Source organism: Microplitis mediator, chromosome 2 (genome assembly GCF_029852145.1).
Source record: "Microplitis mediator isolate UGA2020A chromosome 2, iyMicMedi2.1, whole genome shotgun sequence".
NCBI classification, from domain to species: domain Eukaryota; kingdom Metazoa; phylum Arthropoda; class Insecta; order Hymenoptera; family Braconidae; genus Microplitis; species Microplitis mediator.
In genome coordinates, this window is record NC_079970.1 from 13,651,899 (window position 1) to 13,676,538 (window position 24,640).

At 32.9% G+C, this 24,640-nt stretch overlaps 1 protein-coding gene across 1 annotated transcript in view; it reads right to left on the bottom strand.

Moving 5' to 3' along the window:
• LOC130678524 (tigger transposable element-derived protein 4-like) overlaps window positions 1-21,144 on the bottom strand; it is a 38,413-nt gene extending 17,269 nt beyond the window's left edge. Inside the window, exons 1-2 of the mRNA XM_057485789.1 lie at window positions 20,988-21,144; window positions 20,661-20,837 (exon numbers count right to left, since the gene is read on the bottom strand). Of these exons, the coding sequence (XP_057341772.1) occupies window positions 20,661-20,837; window positions 20,988-21,144 (334 nt within the window). The remainder of the gene's footprint in view (window positions 1-20,660; window positions 20,838-20,987) is intronic.
• Between the last annotated feature and the right edge of the window lie 3,496 nt (window positions 21,145-24,640).

Genomic DNA, 24,640 nt, shown 5'->3' on the forward strand with positions numbered 1-24,640 from the left:
CTAACTCGGGTGCTAATATGTTGGCAATTAAGCAACTTGGAGGGTGAAAGTCGAGTAGTGCAGCAGAAGGTTACGTAGAACATTCGATAGCGAATAGGAAGAAAATTTTCGATCAAATCGTAACATCGGATCAGCCTACTTCTTCTTCTTCTTCTTGCCATCCGAATGGAACAATGCCACCTGCTGAAATTCCAAATCCTGCACCATCTTGTTCTTACATCATACCAGAGTCACCAGAATCTGAGCCTGTCTTGGATTTAGACTCCTCATCTCACTGTGATGAAAATACAAATTTATCACCTCATTCTGAACCGATCTTGCGCATACATACTTCTAAGAAATATCCACTTCAACCTATCTCCAATTGGCCTCATGACAGCAATAATAAACGGGAAAAATTAAGTAAACGTAATACACAAAATAACAAAAATCAAATTACTGAAGAAATTATTGACTCCTTGACAGTTAACTCTCGATACGTGACTTTTAAAAAATGTAAAATAAATCATTTAATAATAAATAATAATAAAGATTTGGCCAGTGATAAAGAAAATAATTAAATTTCATATCGTTCGTTTGTTCAATATAAAACATTAAAAATATTGTTAATTATAAAAAAAATTATACGATTTATCATTAAGTATTCCTTAATTGTATTCCAATGAATTGTTTAATTTTATCGATGTTAATTTGAAAATAAAAAAGGTGACAAAATAATGTGATATAAACTTTCACATTATTCGTTTTCTCAGATTTATTATTTACATGAAATGAATTCGTTTAGTTGTTTTTAAAACAACTATATTTCGATTTTGTATTTTTTTGAATGGGGGGCTCCGCCCCCCAACCCCCTCTGGGGGCTCCGCCCCCGGACCCCCGTAATCATATTTCAGGGGGCTGCGCCCCCTGACCCCCGCCCGGGGCTTCGCCCCTGGACCCCATTCGTGTAACTGAATTCATTTATTGTAAATATTTGTTACGTATTATAGAAAAAAATTGAGTATATAATTTTTCTTAACCTGCAGTAATAATATTTATTTTTTGATTGTTTTATATGCACGAACTTTCGGTCCTGGTGTGACAAAAAATCGTATACGCACCACGGGAGGATAGTAGGACATCCCAACCAGCGTTTTTGTCAATATCACGCGGGTTGGAATGACCTACTTTCCTCCCTAGGTACGTAATATACTATTTTTTTTTGTTAACTGGAGAGTATTTTTTATCTTTTTTTTTTTTTTTGAGAAAAATTATTAAAGGAATTATTAATATCATTATGTAGTTAAGCATCTACTATATGACCACCAAAACAGGTACTTGTCACTCTGTCAAATAACAGAGGAATCCCATACAGGAAGCCCCAGAGTTGAACGACGGGGCCATGCCTGGGACATTATTGGGAAGCCCATCTTGGCAAACCTATACTGTCCCATGCCCGGGCCATAACTGGGTAATTAGTCTTGGCCATTCCAATGATTACCCAGACTTGGGCCAAGACTGAATAACCTAGCTTTGGCCAAGCCTAGAGTCACCCTAACTTGGGCCAAGCTTGCGTAACCTAACCTCGGCCGTTGGATGGTAACCCTAACATGGGCCAAGACTGAATAACCTAGCCTTGGCCAAGCCTAGAGTCACCCTAACTTGGGCCAAGTTTGCGTAACCTAACCATGGCTGTTGAATGGTAACCCTAACATGGACCAAGACTGAATGACCTAGCCTTGGCCGTTGAGTGGTAAACCTAACACGGGCTTAGACTGAATAACCCATTTTTTATGAAAATCATTTTATAATATTTTCTTACATCCAGGTAATTTGTGTTGATTAGATTTGCCAGGAGAAAAAAAATGTATATAATTAAATAAAAAATAAAATTGTATGTAAATTATTATGCATATCGGCCGAGAAAAAAAAAACTCACGTTCGTTCAATACTCGAATCACAGACCTCGTGAGGGCCAGCCCACTGCACCCCATGCAGGAGCTGCCAGAGTTGAACGAAGGGGCTCTCCTTGGCTCAGCACTGGGGAACCTAGCTTTGGCACGTCTATATTGGCCCATTCTTGGGTCAAGAATGGTTACTCAATCATGGCCATTCCAATCATTTCCCGAGCTTAGGTCAAGACTAGGTTCCCCTGCCTTGATCATTCATTGGCAAGCCAGATTTGGGCCAAGGTAGGATTATCCAAGTTCGGCTATACCTATAGTTTCCCCATTCTTGGGCCAGAATTGGTTAACCCACGTTTTTTATTAATTATTCAATTAACTCATTATTATGGTTTTTTAAATTAATAATTTATTTTTGAATTGAAATAAGTTTTAATCAATAAATATTATAATATTGCGATTAAAATTATTTACAACTAACAATTGAAATATTTTTTAGTTCGTTGTTATTTGCAATCAACAACCGTAATTTTATAATTTTAGTTATAAAAATTAATTTAAGTAAGAAATAACTCATGAATTTTTATAAAAAATGTTATTTTTAGTATTGGTGGTAGAGCAAGACAATTCAACTGAGTTCTTGATAAATAATCAATTAAATTTAATAAATTTTATTTTTAAATATTATGTAATTATAATAAAAATAATACGAAATTATTATTTTTTTTCTTAATCGAAAATATTTATTTAATAGCTCTTTGTATTTCATAAAACCAAGTGATTGTAGTAAAATGAATAAGTACAACGTATAAAAGTTTCAGTTCAACATTAGTAGGTTCGTCCAGTAGCTACCGTTCAAACCTAGCGATCAGAAGGACGGCAGTTCGCGCCCAGAGCCCAGCAGAATTTTCACCGAGTTTTTTCACGTCATTTGCCTCTCTTAAATAGTTTATACTTTAATGGTCACACAAACTCTATTAGGATAATAATAATAAAATTTTTTTTAAATTAAATTTATTTGTTTTGTCGATGCATGGGCCAAGTCTGGCAAGCAAGCATGGCTCAGATCTGGCCACCACGCATGGACCAGCCTTGGCAATGATGCCTGGGCCAATGGTAACAACCAAGCCTGGCACCCTGTTATCATCCCAGACTTTTGCCAAAGCTGGGCCAAAGCGGGTTTCCAAGCATGGGCCAGAGATCCACAGCATTGCGCCAAGCGTGGCCCATATCTGGCCCCGTCGTATTTTCCTGTATGGGATATCCATACCAGAATTGTCTTCAAGTATCGAATATAAAAACTCTGAAATACTTATCTCACCAGGGACAGCACAATAAGTTGGCCAACCATCTAGTGGCGAGCACTGAACTCCTTCCACTGCTGCTTAGCACCGGTGACTTTCTCCTCTTCAACATACGTCTTCTCCCAACAAATTTTTCTCTTAAGGCTTTTACATTAAAAATCAAAGACAAAAAAAAAAATTGACAAAATGTAGATATCACCAATCGTCAGCATTTTTTCGGAAACAAATTTCTATTGTATCCTCCAAAGACCATATTTTCTTTTTTTTTTTTTGTTAACTAAAGTTATAAACAAATGGATTTTTTCAAAGTTCGGATTGGATTGAAAAAATCGACAAAATGTTGATACCACCAATCGACAACATTTTTTCTCAATCGAATTTCAATCGTATCGTCCAGAGACTTTTTTTTATTAACTAATGTTATAAACAAATCAATACGATAAAAATTTGTTTCAGAAACAATGTTGTCGATTGGTGGTATCAACATTTTGTCGATTTTTTCAATCCAATCCGGACTTTGAAAAAATCCATTTGTTTATAACTTTAGTTAAGAAAAAAAAAAAAAAAAATTAATAATGGTCTTTGGAGGATACAATAGAAATTCGTTTCCGAAAAAATGCTGACGATTGGTGATATCTACATTTTGCCAATTTTTTTTTTTTTTTTTTGTCTTTGATTTTTAATGCAAAAGCCTTAAGAGAAAAATTTGTTGAGAGAAGATGTATATTGAAGAGGAGAAAGTCACCGGTGCTAAGCAGCCGATGCAACAAATGATAATACAATGGACTTACCGGCGTTGGTAATGATTTACTTCTGGAGTCTATCCACAATAAACAATATACAAACTATATACTTTTAATATAACAAAAAAGTTAATTATACCAAATTAACTCTCTTTAATATTTAATTACTTTTATAACGGCAACTGGGCCAGAATAATTTTACTTAAAAATTGCGGACAACAACACGTTCTACCTTTACAATAGCCCGGTCCTCTCTAATTATTTTCCTCGTCGGTTTTCCGAGGGATGGGTATCACTCACGTGTTATCCCCTCTAATGACCTCGGACCCGAAATTATCAATTAAAATAAATTTTTTAAACATATTACCCGACCTGAATTATATGATAATAATAAATTAAATAATACTATTCATCAATATTCATAAACATGATAATAATTAACCCTTTAAACAATAAAATAATAATTATTTCAGTGCACGACGTGGCGGGAGGGATTTATTGATTTTTATCCCCACCATATCGACTTACTCTCCCTTCGGTCGATATTTTTGTACAATATATACGCGCACTTGTGCTACTAACTGAAATGAAAATATTGATTAAATACATAAAATTCAAAATAATTATCAAAACATGAACATAATAAACAATAATATCAATAATTTCTGAATAAATCATAATTAATAATTAATAAAAATAATATAAATACTTAAATAATAATATATTATAATAAATAAATGCGCTTTATTAGCTAGGAGGTGTTGTTCAATTCACGGTGAGATGGGAAAGCGCGCGCAGCGATTCACGTTTGAATCGCTACGTGACAAATAGTATTTAAAATTTTGAGTCCCCTTATATTATTATGAATCATATTTTTAGGATTCAGAAGTATTTGAAAGTAATCGAAATTTTCAATCATCTTAAATCCCAATTAATAATATTTTTAGGATTTACAAGCATTTGACAGTACCCTGATTAAAAATACACATTGAAAAGAATTGAAAATTATTTCAATTCTTTTCAATCCATACGGAGATTTTGGAAAGTATTGAATGGAATTGAAATTTCGATCATTTGAATACTTTGTAATTCTTAAAATGGAATTCAAAAGTATTGAAAGGAATTCAATCTTTCATCATTTCAATACTTTCCAATATGGAACTATTTTGGTATTGAGAAGGATTCAGAAAGATTAAAAAATGTCAATTAATTTTAATTCTTTCCAATCCTACACTCGATCCGAAATATTGAACTATTTTGGTATTGAGAAGGATTCAGAAAGATTCAAAAATGTCAATTCATTTTAATTCTTTTCAATCCTACACTCGATCCGAAATATGGAACTATTTTTGTATTGAGAAGGATTCAAAAAGATTCAAAAATGTCAATTCATTTGAATTCTTTTCAATCCCATACGTGACCTTAAAATTTGAAACTTTTTTGGTATTGAAAAGTATTCAATTCATTTGAATCTTTTTCAATTTCTCGACAGTTTAGAAATTCTTATATTATTTTTTGATTCAATAGAATTGAAAAATATTAATTTTATGTCCAGATGAATACCTTGTCGTATAGAAAGTATTCAAAAGTATTCAATTCTCATCTTTTTCAATACTATTCAATGAGTATTTTTAATCAGGGTATTTAACAGTTTAAATCATTTCAAATCCTGTTAAATCATATTTTTAGAATTAAATGATATTTAACAGAATTAAAAAATTTGAATCATTTTGAATCCTTTTGAATCATATTTTCAGGATTGGATAGCATTCATGAGGATATAAATTTTTTTGATCCTGTCACATACCTTTTAGTAGATTGCATAGAAATCTAACTATTGTATTTGTCCTCATAATGGAATTTTCGAAAAATTTTGCTATATCTCAACTCAGCTCGACGAGCTGAGTCAGAAAATACATTTGGTTCAAAAGTTTATATACGTATTTATATATATATATAATATAATGCGCCGTTCTCCAACAATAGCGTCCACAATTCTACACCGATCTTAATGAAACTCAGTATACTTATTCTATAGACGATTACCTTGGATGAGTTCGAAGATGAGCCAATTCGGCCAATAAGTTTAGCAGTTATAGTTAATTGAAATTTTGTAAAATTTTCAAAAAAAATTTGTTTGCCGCTTTAACTGGATGTAACTTCTAAACGGAAAGAGATATCTTATTTTCGTTTGTTCTATGTGAAAGCTTATAACAGGGTATTTCTCAACCTTGCCAAGTTTGGCCCCTTTATTAATTGATCTTAATAAGGGCGCCACTGGAAGATAAGACTCGGCCTTCCAGAACCGGAGATGTTAATATTATAAATCAGGGTCGTTGAAAGTTATAAGAGTGAGGAGATTGAGGGATTAAATTAATTTTTACACACAATTTTAATCAATATAATTTTAGATTTTATTCACCAATTAACACTTTGCCCACCGGGCTTTTAGTCCTTATTATTATTCTTAACACTTATTCTGTCCACCGGACTTCTTAATATTCTTACAACTAATTAACTAAAATTTTGTCCACCGGACGTTTATTAATTTTACGAACGAGTCCCCTGGACTTTTATATTAAATTGGCCACCGGCCAGATCCCCTGGATCTTTTAATTAAATGACGACGAGTCCCCTGGACTTTTATAACGAAATGGCCACCGGCCTGATCCCCTGGATCTTAATTATGTTAACGACGAGTCCCCTGGACTTTTATAACGAAATGGCCACCGGCCTGATCCCCTGGATCAAATTTTATATAAAACAAATTGGCAACTTGCCAGATCCCCAGGATCTATTATTTAAAACCGTTTCCACAGGAAACTTAATTTTCTCTCACACACACACACACGTTTTACATTAGAGTCCCCAGGACTGTATTACACTCACACACGCGGTTACAATTTATTATTTTCCCGATTAATTTCACACGCACTTTTAATTAATCTCAAATTTTATTTATTCCAAAACTTTTATCATTAAAATTTCCATAGCAATAATTTTATTTCTTTTATACTCAAAATTTCCCGACTGTAAATTTATTTCTTTCATACTTTTATACTTTCAGTTTTTCGAATATCAAGTTGTTGAGTGTGAATTTACTGACACCGAAAAACTGCTGCCCGCGACAGACGCTATTTGCATCAACAATTTTATTTTTACAATTATGACTGACATCAATTTACTGATAAATTTTTATTACTTATTTTAATTTTTCTTTTTATCACTAATTCACAGCACTTTTACTTTCTTTCAGTCTTTGAATTTTATAATTGTATAATATTCTTATTAAATAAAATTATTAATTTTCTAATTATATTTTCTTATTAACTAGATTTTATTATTAAAAATTTCTGGCCCTCCTGCCGAGAAATTTGACTTTTGATTTAATTTTAATTGTCAATAAATTCTGGCTTTCTTGCCGAGAATTTTATCCGACGGACCGCGTGTAAATTAATTCAAAATTTCTGGCCTTCCTGCCGAGAATTCGTAATTTATTTTAATCAGATCGGAAATGGCGACTGCCCACGAATTATTTAATTATTAATTAATTAATTGTGGCAACCGGCCGACAATTTATTTACCTCTCTGTAATTTTTCTTTCCAATTGTTCGTGGCGTCCTTTGTCTCTCCAGCCTTCCTGTCGATTTCCGCTGACACGTTCTTTTTCAATAAATTTTCTCCAACACTTATTTGGCTCAATTTGTATATAGATATCTGAATTTACAGTTTGGTTTTGTGTCTAACTGCAACGCCGGTCCGTCCAACTGTGTGTGTTTTCCACCTTGTGCACGCACTAATAAAAGTGTCAGTTCGTGACCTTTCGGCAATTATCGGGTGTATCCCCATTTGATTAATTCTAATTGGTTCTGGAGGACGAGCCTCCAAAATTGGCGCTCCCGGTGACAAGTCGATAAACTAGGTCACGGGGTTTATGGTTATTGGGTCATTGACCAACCGCGGGAAATTTATTCAAACTTAAATTTCAAATTATTGTAATTTATTAAATTCACCCCGTTATAAGCTCGTTCGATTGCCTACAATTTTGACTATACAGCTCATCAATTTAACCATTCTTTCTAATAGATAAATGGTTTTGAACATTTACAAAATATTGTAGAAACTAATTTTATGCAGGTTTTCACTTTGATTATAGCCACAATTTCGGACCGATCACCTTGAAACAGTATACGTATTTTGTGGGTGACTACTTTGTTCAAGTTTGAAAATGAGCTTAATCGGTCGATTAGTTTAGAAGTTATAGCATTTCAAAATGCCCAAAATTCATATTTTTCCTTTCATTTGGTTTATTTGATTTATTTAAAATTTGATTTATTCTTCCTTCAATATTTTTTGAATGTGATAACTTATCGACTTTATATCAAATTCATCTGAAAGCTCTTCGAATAAGTTTTAAATTTCATGCCTATATATATGCCTAGACCACTGAAATTACTTATTTTACCATTCATTCAATGAAATTTTGCTATTGCATTAGTTCTCCTACTTCTAAGTACATTCATGGAGCTACTTAAATTCATATTATCGCAGTGTGACACTTATAAAATCTAAACATCTCAATTCAGTGGGTATATACACGGAAAAAAATGTGTAGTTAAATTTACTACAAATGGAGTTCCATTTACTACACTGACTAGTAATATATAGGATAACTACACGTTTAGTAACAGTTACTAGTACACTGTGGTACACAACCTGTAGTACCATTTACTACAGTAAGTAGTAATAAGAACTAGCATTAAATAACCACTGTGGTTCATTTTACTCTACAACATAGTAGAATATATTTTATTCGTAATGTATTAATTAAATATCTGTTAGATAACGATCATTAGTTTTTATGATATTGAAAACCTTATAAAAATATAAAAATTAATCTTAGATTCTTCAGACTTACACACTGAGAGAAAAATCCAGTAAATCTAACTATAAAATGACAGTTAAATAGCGCTTCAACTATTTTTTCGGAGTTACTACAACACCAATACATAGTTATTATAAATATCTCTAAGTAGTTATGTTAAATATTTTTTCGTTCAATTAACAATATAAATAGTTAATGTAACTGATTTTTAAACTTGTATTCAATTAGGAATTTTAATTTGTTAAACTGAACTTAGGTAGTTAATTCATCTATAACTTTTTCATTAAAGCAAACAAAAATCTCAAGTATCATTACAATGTTTTTCAGTTAATTCAATTAATATTTTTTAGTTAAATCCGCATTTAGGTTTTTTTAACGTACAAATGAAGAACCTTATTAGCTAAAGGAAAAAATTTGTCAGCTATTAATATTGATCCGAAATGTTTTTTAAAATTATCCGATATTGTTGCGAATTATAACTACATCGAAAAAAGTTAACTCGAATCAAGAAAAATGTTCTTGATTCGAGAACACTTTTTTTCAACGATTCGGAACATCAAAAATCGAAAACTTTTGTACGACAGTGCAGTTTAAGTATTCCAATTTATCTTAAATAATTGATATAAATATTTATTTCTATTTTCAAAATACTTTTAACAACTAAAATTTCTTAAAAAAATTCTTTGAAAACTAATTTTTTTAGAAAAAAATAATTTTGCAACAAAAAATATGTTTGAGAAAAACTTTTTGGCGATTTAAAAACATTTATTTACTCAATCATTAAGTTTTGAAAAAAAATTAAAAATCCATCTCCTGCCTACATTTAACTCAATTACAGTAACTTTAGAATTTTAGTTCCATTAACTAGATTTATATTTCTAACAACTATTTTATATTAACTTTAAATCAGCAGTTATAATAAAAACAATTTTTATTTACATACGCTAAAAAAATTAAGTTATAGTTAATTTTAAAATTCATATACTATCAACTAAATTTTTTTAGTTAAAACAACAATTTTCGGGGACAGAAAAATTTTAGTTGCTTTAATTAATTTTTTTTTAGTTTGTGCAACTACTGAATAGTTAGCCATACTAACGCATTAGTACCAATAACTAATTTTTAATAGTTGAAGTCTTTTTAGTTAAAATGACTATCGACTTTTCTCTCAGTGCTGTATATCAAATTAAAATGATATAAAAATGAATTTATTAATGGATAACTTAAAATAATAAGGACTTAAATTTCAAAAGCCTACTTTTTATCAATACCCGATAATGATAATTTTAAAAATATATTTGTAATTAATAAATTCTCGTATAAGCATAAACTTAGAGTAATTTAGTATTAATTTTTATTAATAGAAAATATAAAAAACATCGATTTAAAAGTTATAATTCTAATAAATAACAAATACTCAATAGGCAATGATTAGAAAAATTGCATTAAAATCACGATTCACTGATAAGAGCATAGAAATAAAATTCAATAGAAGTTGTAGGTGAGGTAAGCAAAAGGAAGAATGACAGGTAATACAAAACAAATTTTTTTGTATTATATTTGTTATATACATATTTTTTTTAAATTATATAAATTATAATTGCACGCCTCGATTTTTAATTATGTATATAAATATTTTTAATTATATATATTATTATTTATAATGTTTTATAATATTATTTATAGTAATAAATACAATGACACAAGTTGAGAATACCTACAGAATGGAGTAAAAAAGTTGTAGGTGGCGCTGTTATTTTCTTCTTTCAATCATTTTACCACATATTGGAGTAGATTGTACAAGTAATCTGGTATCGTATACTCCAAAAATAGTAACAGATACCAATTCATATAAAATTGTGTGGTTCCCAAAACCACAAAATAAGTATTTTATACTACATTGAGTAGTTGTGGAAACTACAAAGTTTTACCACATTACAGTAGTAAGCAGAACTCCTACCCGATGAAAAAAGATTTTGTCTAATCATATATGATCATGCATAATTGTCTATATATGATCAGATCCAAAAATTGGCCAGGTCTGATCATACATAACTTGATCTGTTTATACATGATCATATATGATTTTATATAATCATGCATGAACGAATATAGTCATTTTTAGAATCTCATTTAGAATATCTGTAAATTATTAATTAAGTAGTTTAATTAGGATTTATTGTCTTCATCAATATCAATGTCAGTTAAAATTAAATAAAAAAAAAAAAAAAAATCATTAGCCATCGACAATTATTTTACTACGAGGTCACCCATCCAATTTATGTCCCACGCCGATGCTGCTTAACTTTGGTTATCGATGGTTTGTAATCTGATCCTCTAGTCTGTTATACACTTACAATTAAGAAACGTTTATGGCATTACTTAACTCAAATAATCAAATTGATACTTTATATTTTTAAATTGCTGCCGAAACCTTTGAACATTTTTTAAGTATTGGGGATTTAAGTTTGATTGATAGTCGACAGAATAAAAATTTAATGACATTGATATTAAAAAATTGTCATATTATTTAATATATATATATATATATATATATATATATATATATATATATATATATATATATATATATATATATATATATATATATACCCTTATTAAAAGAAACGGTTGAAACGATTAGAAAAAAAAAATTTTAAATACTTTTTAATGCTTTTGAATACTTTGAATACTTTTGAATCACCCTTCTTATAAGCATTTAACATTGCAAATCGTTTCGAATCGTTTCTTTTAATCAGGTTATGTATATATATATACATATGTTTAAATATTTATAGGTTTCATATCAATGAAATCTGATCAGATTTAATCATACATAGACATATATAACTACATATAGGTTTATATCAGTCACGTCTGATCAGATCTAATTATATATAGGCCTATATCTAATTATATATGGGTTTGTATCAATCATGTCTGATCAGATCTAATCATGTATAGACTTATAGATGATCAGATCTGATCATATATAGACTCATATATGGTTATATATGGAGTTATAACAGCCAGGTATGATTATATCTAATTATATATAGACTCATATATGATTAGACCTGATCATATATAGACTTGTACATGATTATATATGGGGTCATAACAGCCCGGTATGATCAGATCTAACTATATATAGACTTATATATAAATAGATCTGATCATATATAGACTTATGTATGATTATATATGGGGTCATAACAGCCAGGTATGATCATATCTAATTATACATAGACTCATATATAATCAGATCTGATCAGATCTAATTATATATAGAATTATATATAATCAGATCTAATCATATATACTTATATATGGGCTTATAACAGCCAGGTATGATCAGATCTAATTATGTATGGGGTCATATATAATTATATATAATTATATATGACCCCATATATAATCATGCATGATTATATATAACTTCATATATGATTATATATAATCATATATGATCATATATATGAACATATATAATCATATATGATAAGACAAAATCTTTTTTCATCGGGTATAGTAGTAAAATATCACGCACACTGTGGCTTATGTTACTACAGTTGTCATTGCGGCGACCACAAAGTGTAGTAAAATTTTTACTAGTTTGGTGTGGTAAATTCTACTCCAGAATTTTTTCCCGTGTACAATTTTGTTTTATCGACAGTGTATAAATGATATGATATATCAATAACAAGATTAACATTAGTTATGATGATAATATTCTCTATATCTACTCGTTGTTTGATATTCTAATAGGCTTTTTATTTCAAATATTAGTACTAATTTCAAGTATGACACTTTAATGTATCACAATCAATTTTTAATCTTAGAATATATATTATTAGTAGATTTTATTGAAAGCAAATTATCGCCTTCGTCCTTATGGTAGAATTCTCGAGCATTAAAACCATAATCTATCATAATTTTTCAAATAGGGTCCGGAATACCATTGGTCCGATAGTTTGAATATATGCGTACGGATCTTTAAATAACGTCAAATCAAAACACATAGTGCATTATCATCAAAAATTCTTCTGAAGTTCATTTAGTTAGTTCATTATACTTATAATTTTTTGATTTTTTTTGTTTTATCATCTCGAGAATTTTTAAGAAAATGTAAAAAAAATTTTATTTTATTATTAGCTTTCATTTGAACAGTGAAACAAATTAAACAAAGAGAAATCTACTTCCATTTCCGCTGCCGAATGGCCTTTTTTTAACTTCCCGCTAAGAAAATTGTATATTTTCAAAAATTCGGGAAGTTATTGGTTTCGGTCCGACTTACGAAAATCGAATTTCCATCAGATATCGACGTTTTGAGGTTCTAGGAAGCTATTCTGACTATTTTCAAGATGATGGCCGAGTGTATGTATGCATGTAAATACCTGTATCTTTTGAACGGATGAACCGATTTTGAACTTTAAGGTGTCATTCGACGCGGATTGTCAATATCTTGAAGCCGAGAGAAAATTGAGCTTGATCGGTAGGGCTCGTTCAGAGATATTCCAAAAATAAAGTTTTTTCAAAAAAGTTTTTTTTTGATAACTTTTAATGTGCTCGATGGATTAATTCCAAAATGGACTGGGCTCTAGAGCTTTATAAGCCGTGTCGAATGCCACCTCAACCATCAAAATCGGTTCATTCGTTCAAGAGAAACCGTTGTCGAAAGAATAAAAAAAAAAAAAATTTTTATTTTTCCTGAAATATCTCAAAAACGACTCGATAAATCGAATCCAAAATTTGATCAGCTTTAGAACTTGACAAAACGCGTCGATTGCCGCCTCAACCATCAAAAACGGTTAATTCGTTCGCGAGATATCGTGGGAGAAAGAAATGCTAAAAAATGGTTTTTTACAAAACAATGGCATACAAAAGTATTTGCAAGCTCGAAGAGCTCGAAAATGTATTTACAATAGTGTTTTCGAGCTCAACGAGCTCGAAAACACCGGGAAGTTTTGGGGCTGGCCCGCAGGGTCAACTGACAGACCGATTTTTTAATTAGAGATATCCCCGACTAGAATTTTTCATAAGGGCCTGCCCTCACGGATTCGGAGTTACTGTAAAATCACAGTGAAATCACAGTGAAATCAATTTTACCGTGAGTTTACTGTGTATTGGCAGTAATTTCATAGTGAATTCACAGTCATTTTGTGCCATTTCGTCACTGTGGGTCTGTAGTAATTTTACAGTAATTTTATGGTAGTTCTATTGTGATTTCACTTGTGATTCTTACGTAGGCTTACGCTTAATTTACTATAGTTTCATGATAATCTTACTGTCGATGAACTATCGATTTATGGTAACCCGACAATGGTAACACTGAGGCTTTATCATGGATTTGCAGTAAGTGTGTCGTGGTTTCACTAAGAATTCACTGTGATTCCATAGTAATCGGATGGTGTTAACTCTGCGGCTTCACAACAGTTTCACAGTTAGTTCATAGTGATTTTACCAAGATTTTACTGTGATCCCATGGAGACCTAGTAGTATTAGCACTGTGACTCTATGATATTTTCACAGCAAATTATTAGTGTTTTCTCCATGATTTAACTCTACGTTGATAGTGATTTGATACGGTACATCTATCATTAATCCAATTTCAAAATCAAATTTGAATTTTTAATGTCATTAATCGATAGAAATGAAATTAAAAAAAAATAATGTCAATTATTTCATAAATGCTCCTATAATTATTTGTAAGTTTAGCAAATATTTGGGCACATATGTATTTTATTTATTATACATTTAGCTATTTTAGGAATTTCCGAGCGAAACTTTATCTGTATTTATCTAATTTAGTTAATTTTATAAAAGCTTAAGAGGGTAAAATTCTTCAGAATTATGAAAAAAAATAAATAAATAAAAAAATTGAATAACTTTTTTTTCAAAACTGTATAAATTGAATTTAAAATATTGCAAAAAATAAAGAGAACATCATTTAGATTAATATTTCAATAAGACTACGTCTTACTTTTATAAAGACAATGCGATGAGCAGACGTTTCGCGTGGTCAGCAGTTTTGACTGTGGGAAGAAAAGAGTTCCGTTGGTGACGGCGAAGGGATATTTTCTTATGCAGCACGAAAAGAGTTCTCATGGGAAACGGCGGAGGGATATTTTGGAAGCAGAGGATGCAATTGTAGAAGAAGAGTTAGTTACCATAGTTAAGCTGATTCGAATAGTCGTCTGCTCGCGCATAAATATTATATCTCTCTTATTTTACCGCTTTTATTACAGATCACTATAAGAATACGTTTCATGCCGCTATTGTTGAATGAAAATATTGTATTAGTATTCGATTCATTTATGCTATCTTAGATTTGTAAAAGAGACTCTCAGGGCCTTTTCTGGGTACTCCCATATTTTAGGGACGCCCAATAAACAAATATCCATATAATTCACATATAGTCATTCCTTTACTGAGCGACCCACACCCTTTATAACATCCTATTAAATTTCTAGAGACGCTGAGCTAGGCACGGTAAGATCGGTTACGCAGTAAGAACATTAAGATGTAAGTACACACGTAACAAATATCGAATTCTTTTAATTATATAGTATTTAATAAAATAATTTTTCTTATAGCTTAGTCTTGAGTATATATAGTATTGAATAGCATGAAGTAACAGATTAATTATGTAGTTCCGAATGCGTGTGGTGGCCGAGCGGGCTAAAGTACATGACTTAAGCTGCTCTCAATCGAAGGGTCGGCAGTTCGAGTCCCATCATACGTTAAAAAAAATAAAATTCCTTCTTTACCGAGGGTAACAAAATAGCATTTAATCCTCCAAAGGAATTACATGAAGTCGTACAAAGGGATAATAAATAATTTTTTTAAACAAGAAAAATTATTTATCGAAAAACCAAGATTAGGATTATTGTTGCTATTATAATATTATTATTAATTTTATTATTATTTTCTTTAGTCAATAAATATAGGATCTCAATATTGCCCCTAAATCTCGATGAAAACTAAGCAGATCCAGGATTAAATAATTAAGAAATCACAGTAATATTACTGTCAACTCACAGCGATATTATTATGATTTCACGAAGAATCTATAGTAAGACTGCTGTGAAACCACTATATGATGACGGTATTATTACCGAGAAAGCATGACTGAAACACTGCAGATCCAGGATAAACTGATAGTGAAATCACTGTAAATACACAGTAATACCACTGTCAACTTACAGCTATACTACTGTAAATGAACTGTAATGCTATTGTGATACTACTATGAATCGATGGTGAAATCATCATAAAATTACCATCGGATGGTAATAAAATCACAGTAAGCAAATGGCACAAAATCACAGTGATTTCACTGTCATTTCACCATGAGTTCACTATCTTTCCACTATGATCTCACCGAAATTTCACCATGATTTCGAAGTAATTCCGAATCCGCGAGGGTGACGAGGTCCTTATTGGTTTAACCTTATTTCAAATAAGGTCCCGATCAGGGTATCCTGATATGGATATAACGCTCAAGACCCATGAGGTCCTTATCGGGATTGCCTTATCAGGACCTTACCAGGAAATCCTCATCAAATCCTTATCAAGATTGCCTTATCAGGTCCTTACCAGGATATCCTCATCAAATTTATCCATTGTATTGAGAGCATTAATTAGAGGAAGTAAACATATTTTTTATTGATTAAAAAATCCCGATGACTGCTGGACTTGAACCTGCGTCCTTCCTATTCAAAGTCCTCGATGCTATCCACTGCGCTGACATACACATGTGATCTTGACAGTGTAAATATAGTATTCATTATGATGTCAAAGAATAACTGATGAAGAAGTAAAAAATCTGCGCTGCAATGATTGCCCGGGAAAAAATGATCAGACCTGACCATGCCTGTTTATGTATGATTAGGCCTGAAATTAGACATGATCAGGCCTGATCATGCCTGTTCATGTCTGTTCATGTCTGAAGCGTTGAATATACTCAGGCCTGATCATGCCTGTTCATGACTGTTCATGTCTGAAGCGTTAAATACAGTCAGGTCTGATCATGCCTGTTCATACCTGTCCATGCCTGTTCATGCCTGGTCATGTCTGAAGCGTTAAATACGCTCATGCCTGATCATACCTGTCCATGCCTGGTCATGTCTGTTCATGCCTGGTCATGTCTGAAGCGTTAAATACGCTCAGGCCTGATCATACCTGTCCATGCCTGTTCATGCCTGGTCATATATGTTCATGTCTGTTCATGGCTGTTCATGTCTGCTCATAGATCTAAAATTTTTTTGACCAAGAATCTATCACTATAAGATTTTTATTACTTGAAGTTCATACGAAACTTACTTTTCAACTAAATCTCTTAGGTCAGTGGTTCACGGTCCACGGTTCAAATCCTGCACACGCCCGAATTTTTTATTTTTATAGCAATAATTATATACATTTATAATTGAATATAGTTATACATAATTATATATAATTATATAGGGCCATTTTTTATATATAATTTTTTTACCCGGATGGGCATGAACAGACATGAACATACCTGATCAGACCTGAACATGCCTGATCAGGCCTGGTCATTTTTCATGTCTGATCAGGCCTGAAGACTCATGCCTGTTCATGTCTGATCAGGTCTGATCATTTTTTCCCGGGTGACGTCATTTTTATATAATATTTTTTTGTACTTTGTTTAATTTTTAGCCTGTAAATGGAATATTTAAAGGAATAGGATAACTTTTTTTTAATAAGGATATCCTGACGAGGTCCTGATCAGGAACTCGTCAGGTTGACGAGATGGCAAATAACTTTTTTTTGAATAAGGATATCCTGATGAGGTCCTGATCAGGAACTCGTCAGTTGGACCTGATGGCAAATAACTATTTTTTGAATGAGAATATCCTCATGAGGTTCTGACAAGGAACTTGTCAGGTTGACCCGATGGCAAATAACTTTTTTTAACTTCCCGCTAAGAAAATCGACGATTTTCGAAAAATTGGGAAGTTATTGTTTTCACCCCGATTTGCGAAAATCGAAATTTCATCAGATGTCGACGTTTTGAGAGCTTGGGTTCGAACCCAACTCGAAATCATCGAATGCTCCTACCTTTCTCAATTCTAAATTGAAGATGCAATAAGTTAAATAATTTATTTGATGCCGTAAGATGGACGGTGGTGATTTAGGGTTCATCCAGGTCATAAGGTTACCAGGTAGGGTACTCTTATGCACCGTAAAGGTATCGGTCTTTGAGAGCTTGGGTTCGAACCCAACTCGAAATCATCGAATGCTCCTACCTTTCTCAATTCTAAATTAAAGATGCAATAAGTTAAATAGTTTTTTTTTTTTTTTTTTTCAAGGAAGCTATTCTGACTATTTTCAGAATGATGTCCGAGTGTCTGTATGTATGTATCTGTGTGTGTGTGTGTGTGTGTGTGTGTGTGTGTGTGTGTGTGTGTGTGTGTGTGTGTGTGTGTGTGTGTGTGTGTGTGTGTGTGTGTGTGTGTGTGTGTGTGTGTGTGTGTGTGTGTGTGTGTGTGTGTGTGTGTGTGTGTGTGTGTGTGTGTGTGTGTGTGTGTGTGACTGGTCTATAACATTTTAACTAATGAACCGTTTTGGATGGTTAAGGCGGCAATCGAAAGAGCTTGTTGGCCATCAACTTTTCTAAAAATTTCAGATCATTTGATCAAGTAGACTCGATAATATTGGTGAATTACGAAAAAAAAATTTTTTTTTTAGTTTTTTATTGATTTCTCAGAAACGACTCATACGATCAACTTCAAAATCTAATCAGCTCTAGAACTTAATAAAACGCGTCGATTGCCGCCTCAGCCATCTTAATCGGAGTATTCGTTCGAGAGTTATCGCGGGAGAAAGTGTTACGTTCTGGCTTTATTTAAATTTAAATAAAAATTTTTAGAAATTTTTTTTTTGAAGTCTCGAATTATTTATTCGCCACAGTGGGCAAATAAACGGTTCGACACTTATTAGAATCATAATTAAACAATAAATTAATAAATCGTTACTTTGTTGGCGATATTATTTCTATTCACCGCCAACAATGTAACGGAAATCTCTTGTGATAAGAGAGTCGCCGTGGCTCGCGGATAGTCTAAACAGATGATGATGCATAAGACCCGGGCCACGACGATTCTCTCATAGGAAACCTGAGATGCAACGTTAACATTTTTGAGAATGTATAATACCAAGGAGCGACAGAATCAAGTCAGTCGTTCAAAAGGGAGTTGAGCACAAGATCTAGTAGAGCCAAGAACTCTACACAAACCTGCTGGCTTGATTCTGTCACTCGGACGAAGCAAAATATATATCCGTATTTTATTCAAATACGCACTCCTTATTTAAACTTTGGGCGCCGCTACGGGCAGCCCAAAAATCACATACCTCGTATTGGGCGCCGCTACCGGCAGCCCAATACTCTCACCTGTTCCGGGCGCCGATACCGGCAGCCTGAACGCTTCCTTTCCGAATCCGAAATTCATGCTTCGAGGCCGATGACGCAGGAGGTCAGGATGTGCGGTACAGCTCGGTTGCGGGATTCGAGGTGTTATCGCGGACCTCACCGAAGGTCGTCCGAGAATTAAGTCGGAGGAAGTTTTTGTTAGGCTTTCGAGCTCATGTGTTGTTGAGCCTTCGAGCTCTGGTGGTTGATCGACCAATTGGGATTACTTTCCTCTACGAAGGAACCGAGTCTTCAAAACTCGTCTCGTTCGCACCTAGAGGACGTATCAAGGGATTATTTGGGCCGACTTATGGGGCCGATAATCCCCATCATGGTAAGTCAATAAACTTTTTTGCATAAAATAAAAGAAGGTCAACAGCTGACGCACCTGGGGTCTATCGACACCCTAACGACGTCAACCTGGTAAAATTAAAAATATTCTGTCTGATTAATAGATAAGCCAGAATGTAACATTGGTGCTGTGACCAGGATCAGTGACCATTGTTTATAGACAATACAAATAATTAATAAATAATTAAAAATCAACATTGGGAATTATTCAAAACGTAACAAAAGAAATAGTAAAAAACGGTTTTTTGCGAATATCTTCGAAACAACTGGACCAAACAATTTCAAAATTTCATCAGCTCTAGAACTCAATAAAATACGCCGATTGCTGCCTCAACCATTAAAATCAGTCAATTCGTTCTTGAGATATCGTGGGAGAAAGAAATGCTAAAATCGGTTTTTTTCGAAAACAATGGCACACAAAAGTATTTTCGAGCTCGAAGAGCTCGAAAATGTATCCACAACAATGTTTTTGAGCTCGAGGAGCTCGAAAACAGCGGGAAGTTTTGGGGCTCGCAGGGTTAACTGATAGACAGATTTTTTGAATAAGGATATCCTGACGAGGTCCTGATCAGGAACTCGTCAGGTTGACCCGATGGCAAATAACTTTTTTTTGAATAGGGATATTCTGATGAGGTTCTGATCAGGAACTCGTCAGGTTGACCTGATGGCAAATAACTTGTTTTTGAATAAGGATATCCTGATGAGTTCCTGACAAGAAACTTGTCAGGTTTGTCCTAATAAGGCAAACCTTATATTAACCTGATAAAGTCCTTATGGTACTTCAGGCAAATCAGGAAGAAATTCTAGTCGGGTCATTATCTGTTACGAATGTCATTATTTGATCATACACATATCTTTCAAGCGCTTTCGATAATGCACATAGCAGCGATATCTGTCTAAAATCCGAATTATTAGGATCACGTGTTTTAGGTAGTGGAATAATATACGATTGCTTACGAGCAGACGGAAAGTGACTCGAATTTAATTAATAATTAAATAAGTCAGTAATGGAATTCAAAAAACATGGAAGTAAGACTTTATATGTTTTTATTGTGAAACCATCTGGACCAATAGCACTTGAGCTTAATGATTGCCCTTCTAACATTAACATTTCCAATTCTTGAAAGTTAAATGCTCTGTCACATTTAACTATACAATTATCTAGATAATCATAATCAATGTTGTTACTAATAAATGTTGCACAGTTCACAAAATCGTCATTTAGTCCGCACAAATCTAAATCAGGAGGTATTACAGAATCAAAACGTCTAATTAAGCCGAGATTTCTGAAATCGTTCCAAAGTGATTTAGAGTTTTTACAGGTATTGATACGCATATCGAAATAGTTTTTCTTGGCTGCAATTATTCTCGATTTTATTAACTTACGTAGATTAGCATACTCTTTATAAGCGAAGCCAGTTCTAGTGAAAATTCTGTATAACTTTGAACGAAGACGTTTTAGGAATTCACGAACCAATAGTTCTTTAAGTGGTGCAACATTATCAATAACATCACCAATCATATTATGTAAATTGTAATTCATTTCGTCCACTGAACCAACATCGTGAAGAATTGAGAAGTTGAAGTTAGCACATAGCCGATTGAGTCTGTTGGTGATGATTAAAATTTTCTAAAATGTTCAATTGAGGTATTCTAATTTTTCCAAAGGCCATAGGGGTATAAGTATGGTGAATCGGCCCCGGAAAGATATTTAAATGATACTTAGAGGATATGTAGGTACTAATAAAATACTAAGATCCTGAAAGTTTCAGATGTCTAACTAAATCCGTTTTCAAGAAAATAAATATTATGTAAAAAATAGAAAAATTTTTTTTTCTCAGGATTTGCTTGACCGATTGGTCTAAAAATTTAGTATGTTTTGGGAGTTCATAATAGCTTTCAAAAAAAATAATTAACAGTTTTATAGCTTTATAAGATCCTTGAAAAAAAAATTGTTTTTTCTAACTATGATACAATTTTGGAACAATTATGAAACTATTTTTTTTCAAAGCCTTATGTACTCCCCTATAACACATAATTTTTTCAGATTTTTAAAAATAGTATTCCATCGTTAAAAAAAAAATAAAAACCATTTTTCAGCTCAATTAATGCATCTATTCAAAAAGTTTAAGCTATACATTCTTAATTTAATGCATATTCAGATAGTTTGTAGCTATCAGAAATAATATTTTGTATTTAAAACAATGACAAAAATTTTTTCATCAAAGTAAAAAATTAAAATAGTTAAAAATAATTAATCATTTATTAATTTTAATAAATATTTTTAAAAACAACTTTTTGTTTCACAGCTTGCCCGTGTAAAAAAAATTTCTCCCGGAGGGATCCCGCATTTAGAACCTGCCGCTCATGAGACTGATCGGAACTTTAAGCGGAAGATTGGCAGAACCTTTTCAATTGGTAAAGAGCATATAACTAGCCATAAAATTCTTAAGAAAAATGTGAGCATCTATTTTGAGCCAATACTAGTAAATTCTGCTAGCTTTTATGATGTCTAAGATTTTAAATAGTGCCGCTAAAATTCCTGAAATCTTCCGATAAGAGTATTTTGGGTATTTTCAGGTGAAACTGCGAAGTACAAAAAATACCAAAACTACCGCGTAAATTCTTGGAATCTTCCAAAAAGAGTTTGTAGGGTGCTTCCAGGTGAAACTGTGCAATACAAAAAAATACCAATACTGCCGCGGCACCATTAGTATTTTTGTATTCCGCAGTTTCACCTGAATATACCCAAAATACTCTTATCGGAAGATTTCAGGAATTTTAGCGGCACTATTTAAAATCTTAGACATCATAAAAGCTAGCAGAATTTACTAATATTGGTTCAAAATAGATGCTCACATTTTTCTTAAGAATTTTATGGCTAGTTATATGCTCTTTACCAATTTAAAAGGTTCTGCCAATCTTCCGCTTAAAGTTCCGATCAGTCTCATGAGCGGCAGGTTCCAAATGCGGGATCCCTCCGGGAGAAATTTGCAGCTGCGTCAGCTTTTTCGTTCCCGCTCAATCTTTGGTAGCAAGGTAGCCATGCTAAAACTATGTGGATTTGGTTGGGGTCGAGCTGGTGAAGTTTATTCTGGATTTTTTTGATTCTTGTGTCATTATTTGTGGGGTTTGCAATTGCATCGAGCGCTGACTTGGAGTCGGTTAAAATGATGGCTTTCGGTATGTTATTTTTTATGATGAAGTCAATTGCTTTGTCAATCGCTATTACTTCACAGGAGAAGATGTTGCAGAACTTAGGTAGTTGGAACATGTAGGTGTTTTCGCCACAGACAATTGCACATCCTTTTTTGCCGTCTTTGAGAGAACCATCAGTGTATATTTTGCAGTATCCATCATATTTACTATACATTTCTGTTACAAGACCATTGTAAGTATGTTCGGAGGTAAGTTCTTTGCCGAAGGAGTTATTATGTATGTGAAGGTCAATGGTTAGCTTCATTTGTTCCCATGGAGGGATGGGATGGATCTTGTTTTTATAAACTGTTATTTTATCGAACATAGGATCACTTAGTATGATTTTTAATCTGTCGAGTATGGGTAATGTTAGATGTTTTTTTTTTTTTGGGCCACCGGCTGACGTTTTTGATAGAGAGGTGGTATCATGTAGTGGATTGCTCTTAAAGCATAGGCTGCTAGCCATATAATTTAGTGTGAGATTTGTTCTTCTTAGGTCTAGTGGAAGTTCTAAGCTCTCAGCAAGTATGCTGAGCCTTGGGCTGGTACGATAAGCTCCAATTGATATTCTTAGTGCTGTAGTTTGTATGGAATCGAGAAGTTTAAGTGTGCTTTTTACTGCTGATCCATAAATTGTTGCTCCGTAGTCTAGTTTGGATCTGATAATGGCTTTATATGTATTTATCAGAATTTCTTTGCTCGCACCTCGGTTGTTCGCGGCTAGTGCTTTTAGGATGTTGATTCTTTTCTTACAATTGACATATAGGTCTTGGACATAGGGTTTCCAGGTAAGCTTCGGGTCGAATGTTAAGCCAAGTAGTTTCAGTCTGGTGGTTCTGTTTAATTCAAGGTCATCAAGGGAGAGTCTGGTTGCTGGTGTTTGACGTAGTCTGGAGAATATCGCATATTCTGATTTTGTAACTGAAAATTTGAACCCCGTTAGCTTGCAGATTTTGGTTAGTTTGTTTAATCCGTCTTGGAGAAGGTTGCAAATTGTTTCTGTTTTACCAATGCATGTGTAGGAAATATCGTCAGCAAAAGCTCGAGTTTTAATTGGTTTAGGCATTATGGATAGTATGAGGTTAATTGAGATCAGAAATAGGGTGACACTTAGAACTGATCCTTGTGGAACTCCATTAATTAGTTCAAGTGTTGTTGAGAGAGCTGTTCCTACTCGTACTTGAATTTTCCTGTTTGTTAAAAAATTTTTGATGAAGTGAATTAGGTGGCCACTATATCCCAAATCAACTAATATTTCGATGCCTCGATATTTCCAGACCATATCGTATGCTTTCTCCAGGTCAAGAGAAACTACTATTGCTTGAAGATTGTTTGCTAGGGCGTTACTGATGTCGGAGTGTATATGATTTAGGTGGTCAGTGGTTGATCTAGAATTCCGGAACCCAAATTGGTTTTCTGATAGCCATTCTTGAGATTCTAATTGTCATTTGAGTCGACGGTTAATTAATTTTTCATTATTTTACATAGACAACATGTCAATGAGATAGGGCGATAGTTAGATGCGTTAGCAAGGTCTTTGTTAGGTTTGGCGATTGGTATTACTATTGCTTGTTTCCAGATGCTTGGGAATGCGTGGGATGTCCAAATGTGGTTATAAAGTTTAAGCAAGTATTTCAATCCTAAGTCGGGCAGATTTTTGATTAGCACTGCTGGGATTTTATCTGGTCCAGGACTGGTATTTTTGCTTTGCTTCAGTACTATATTAAGTTCGTTCATGTTGAAAAGGTTGTTGATCGACGCCATGTATGGTGTTGGCTCTTTGCAGTTGGCAGTTAACTTATCTAAGTTAGTGGAGTTTTCTTTATTATTTTTAAATTTTA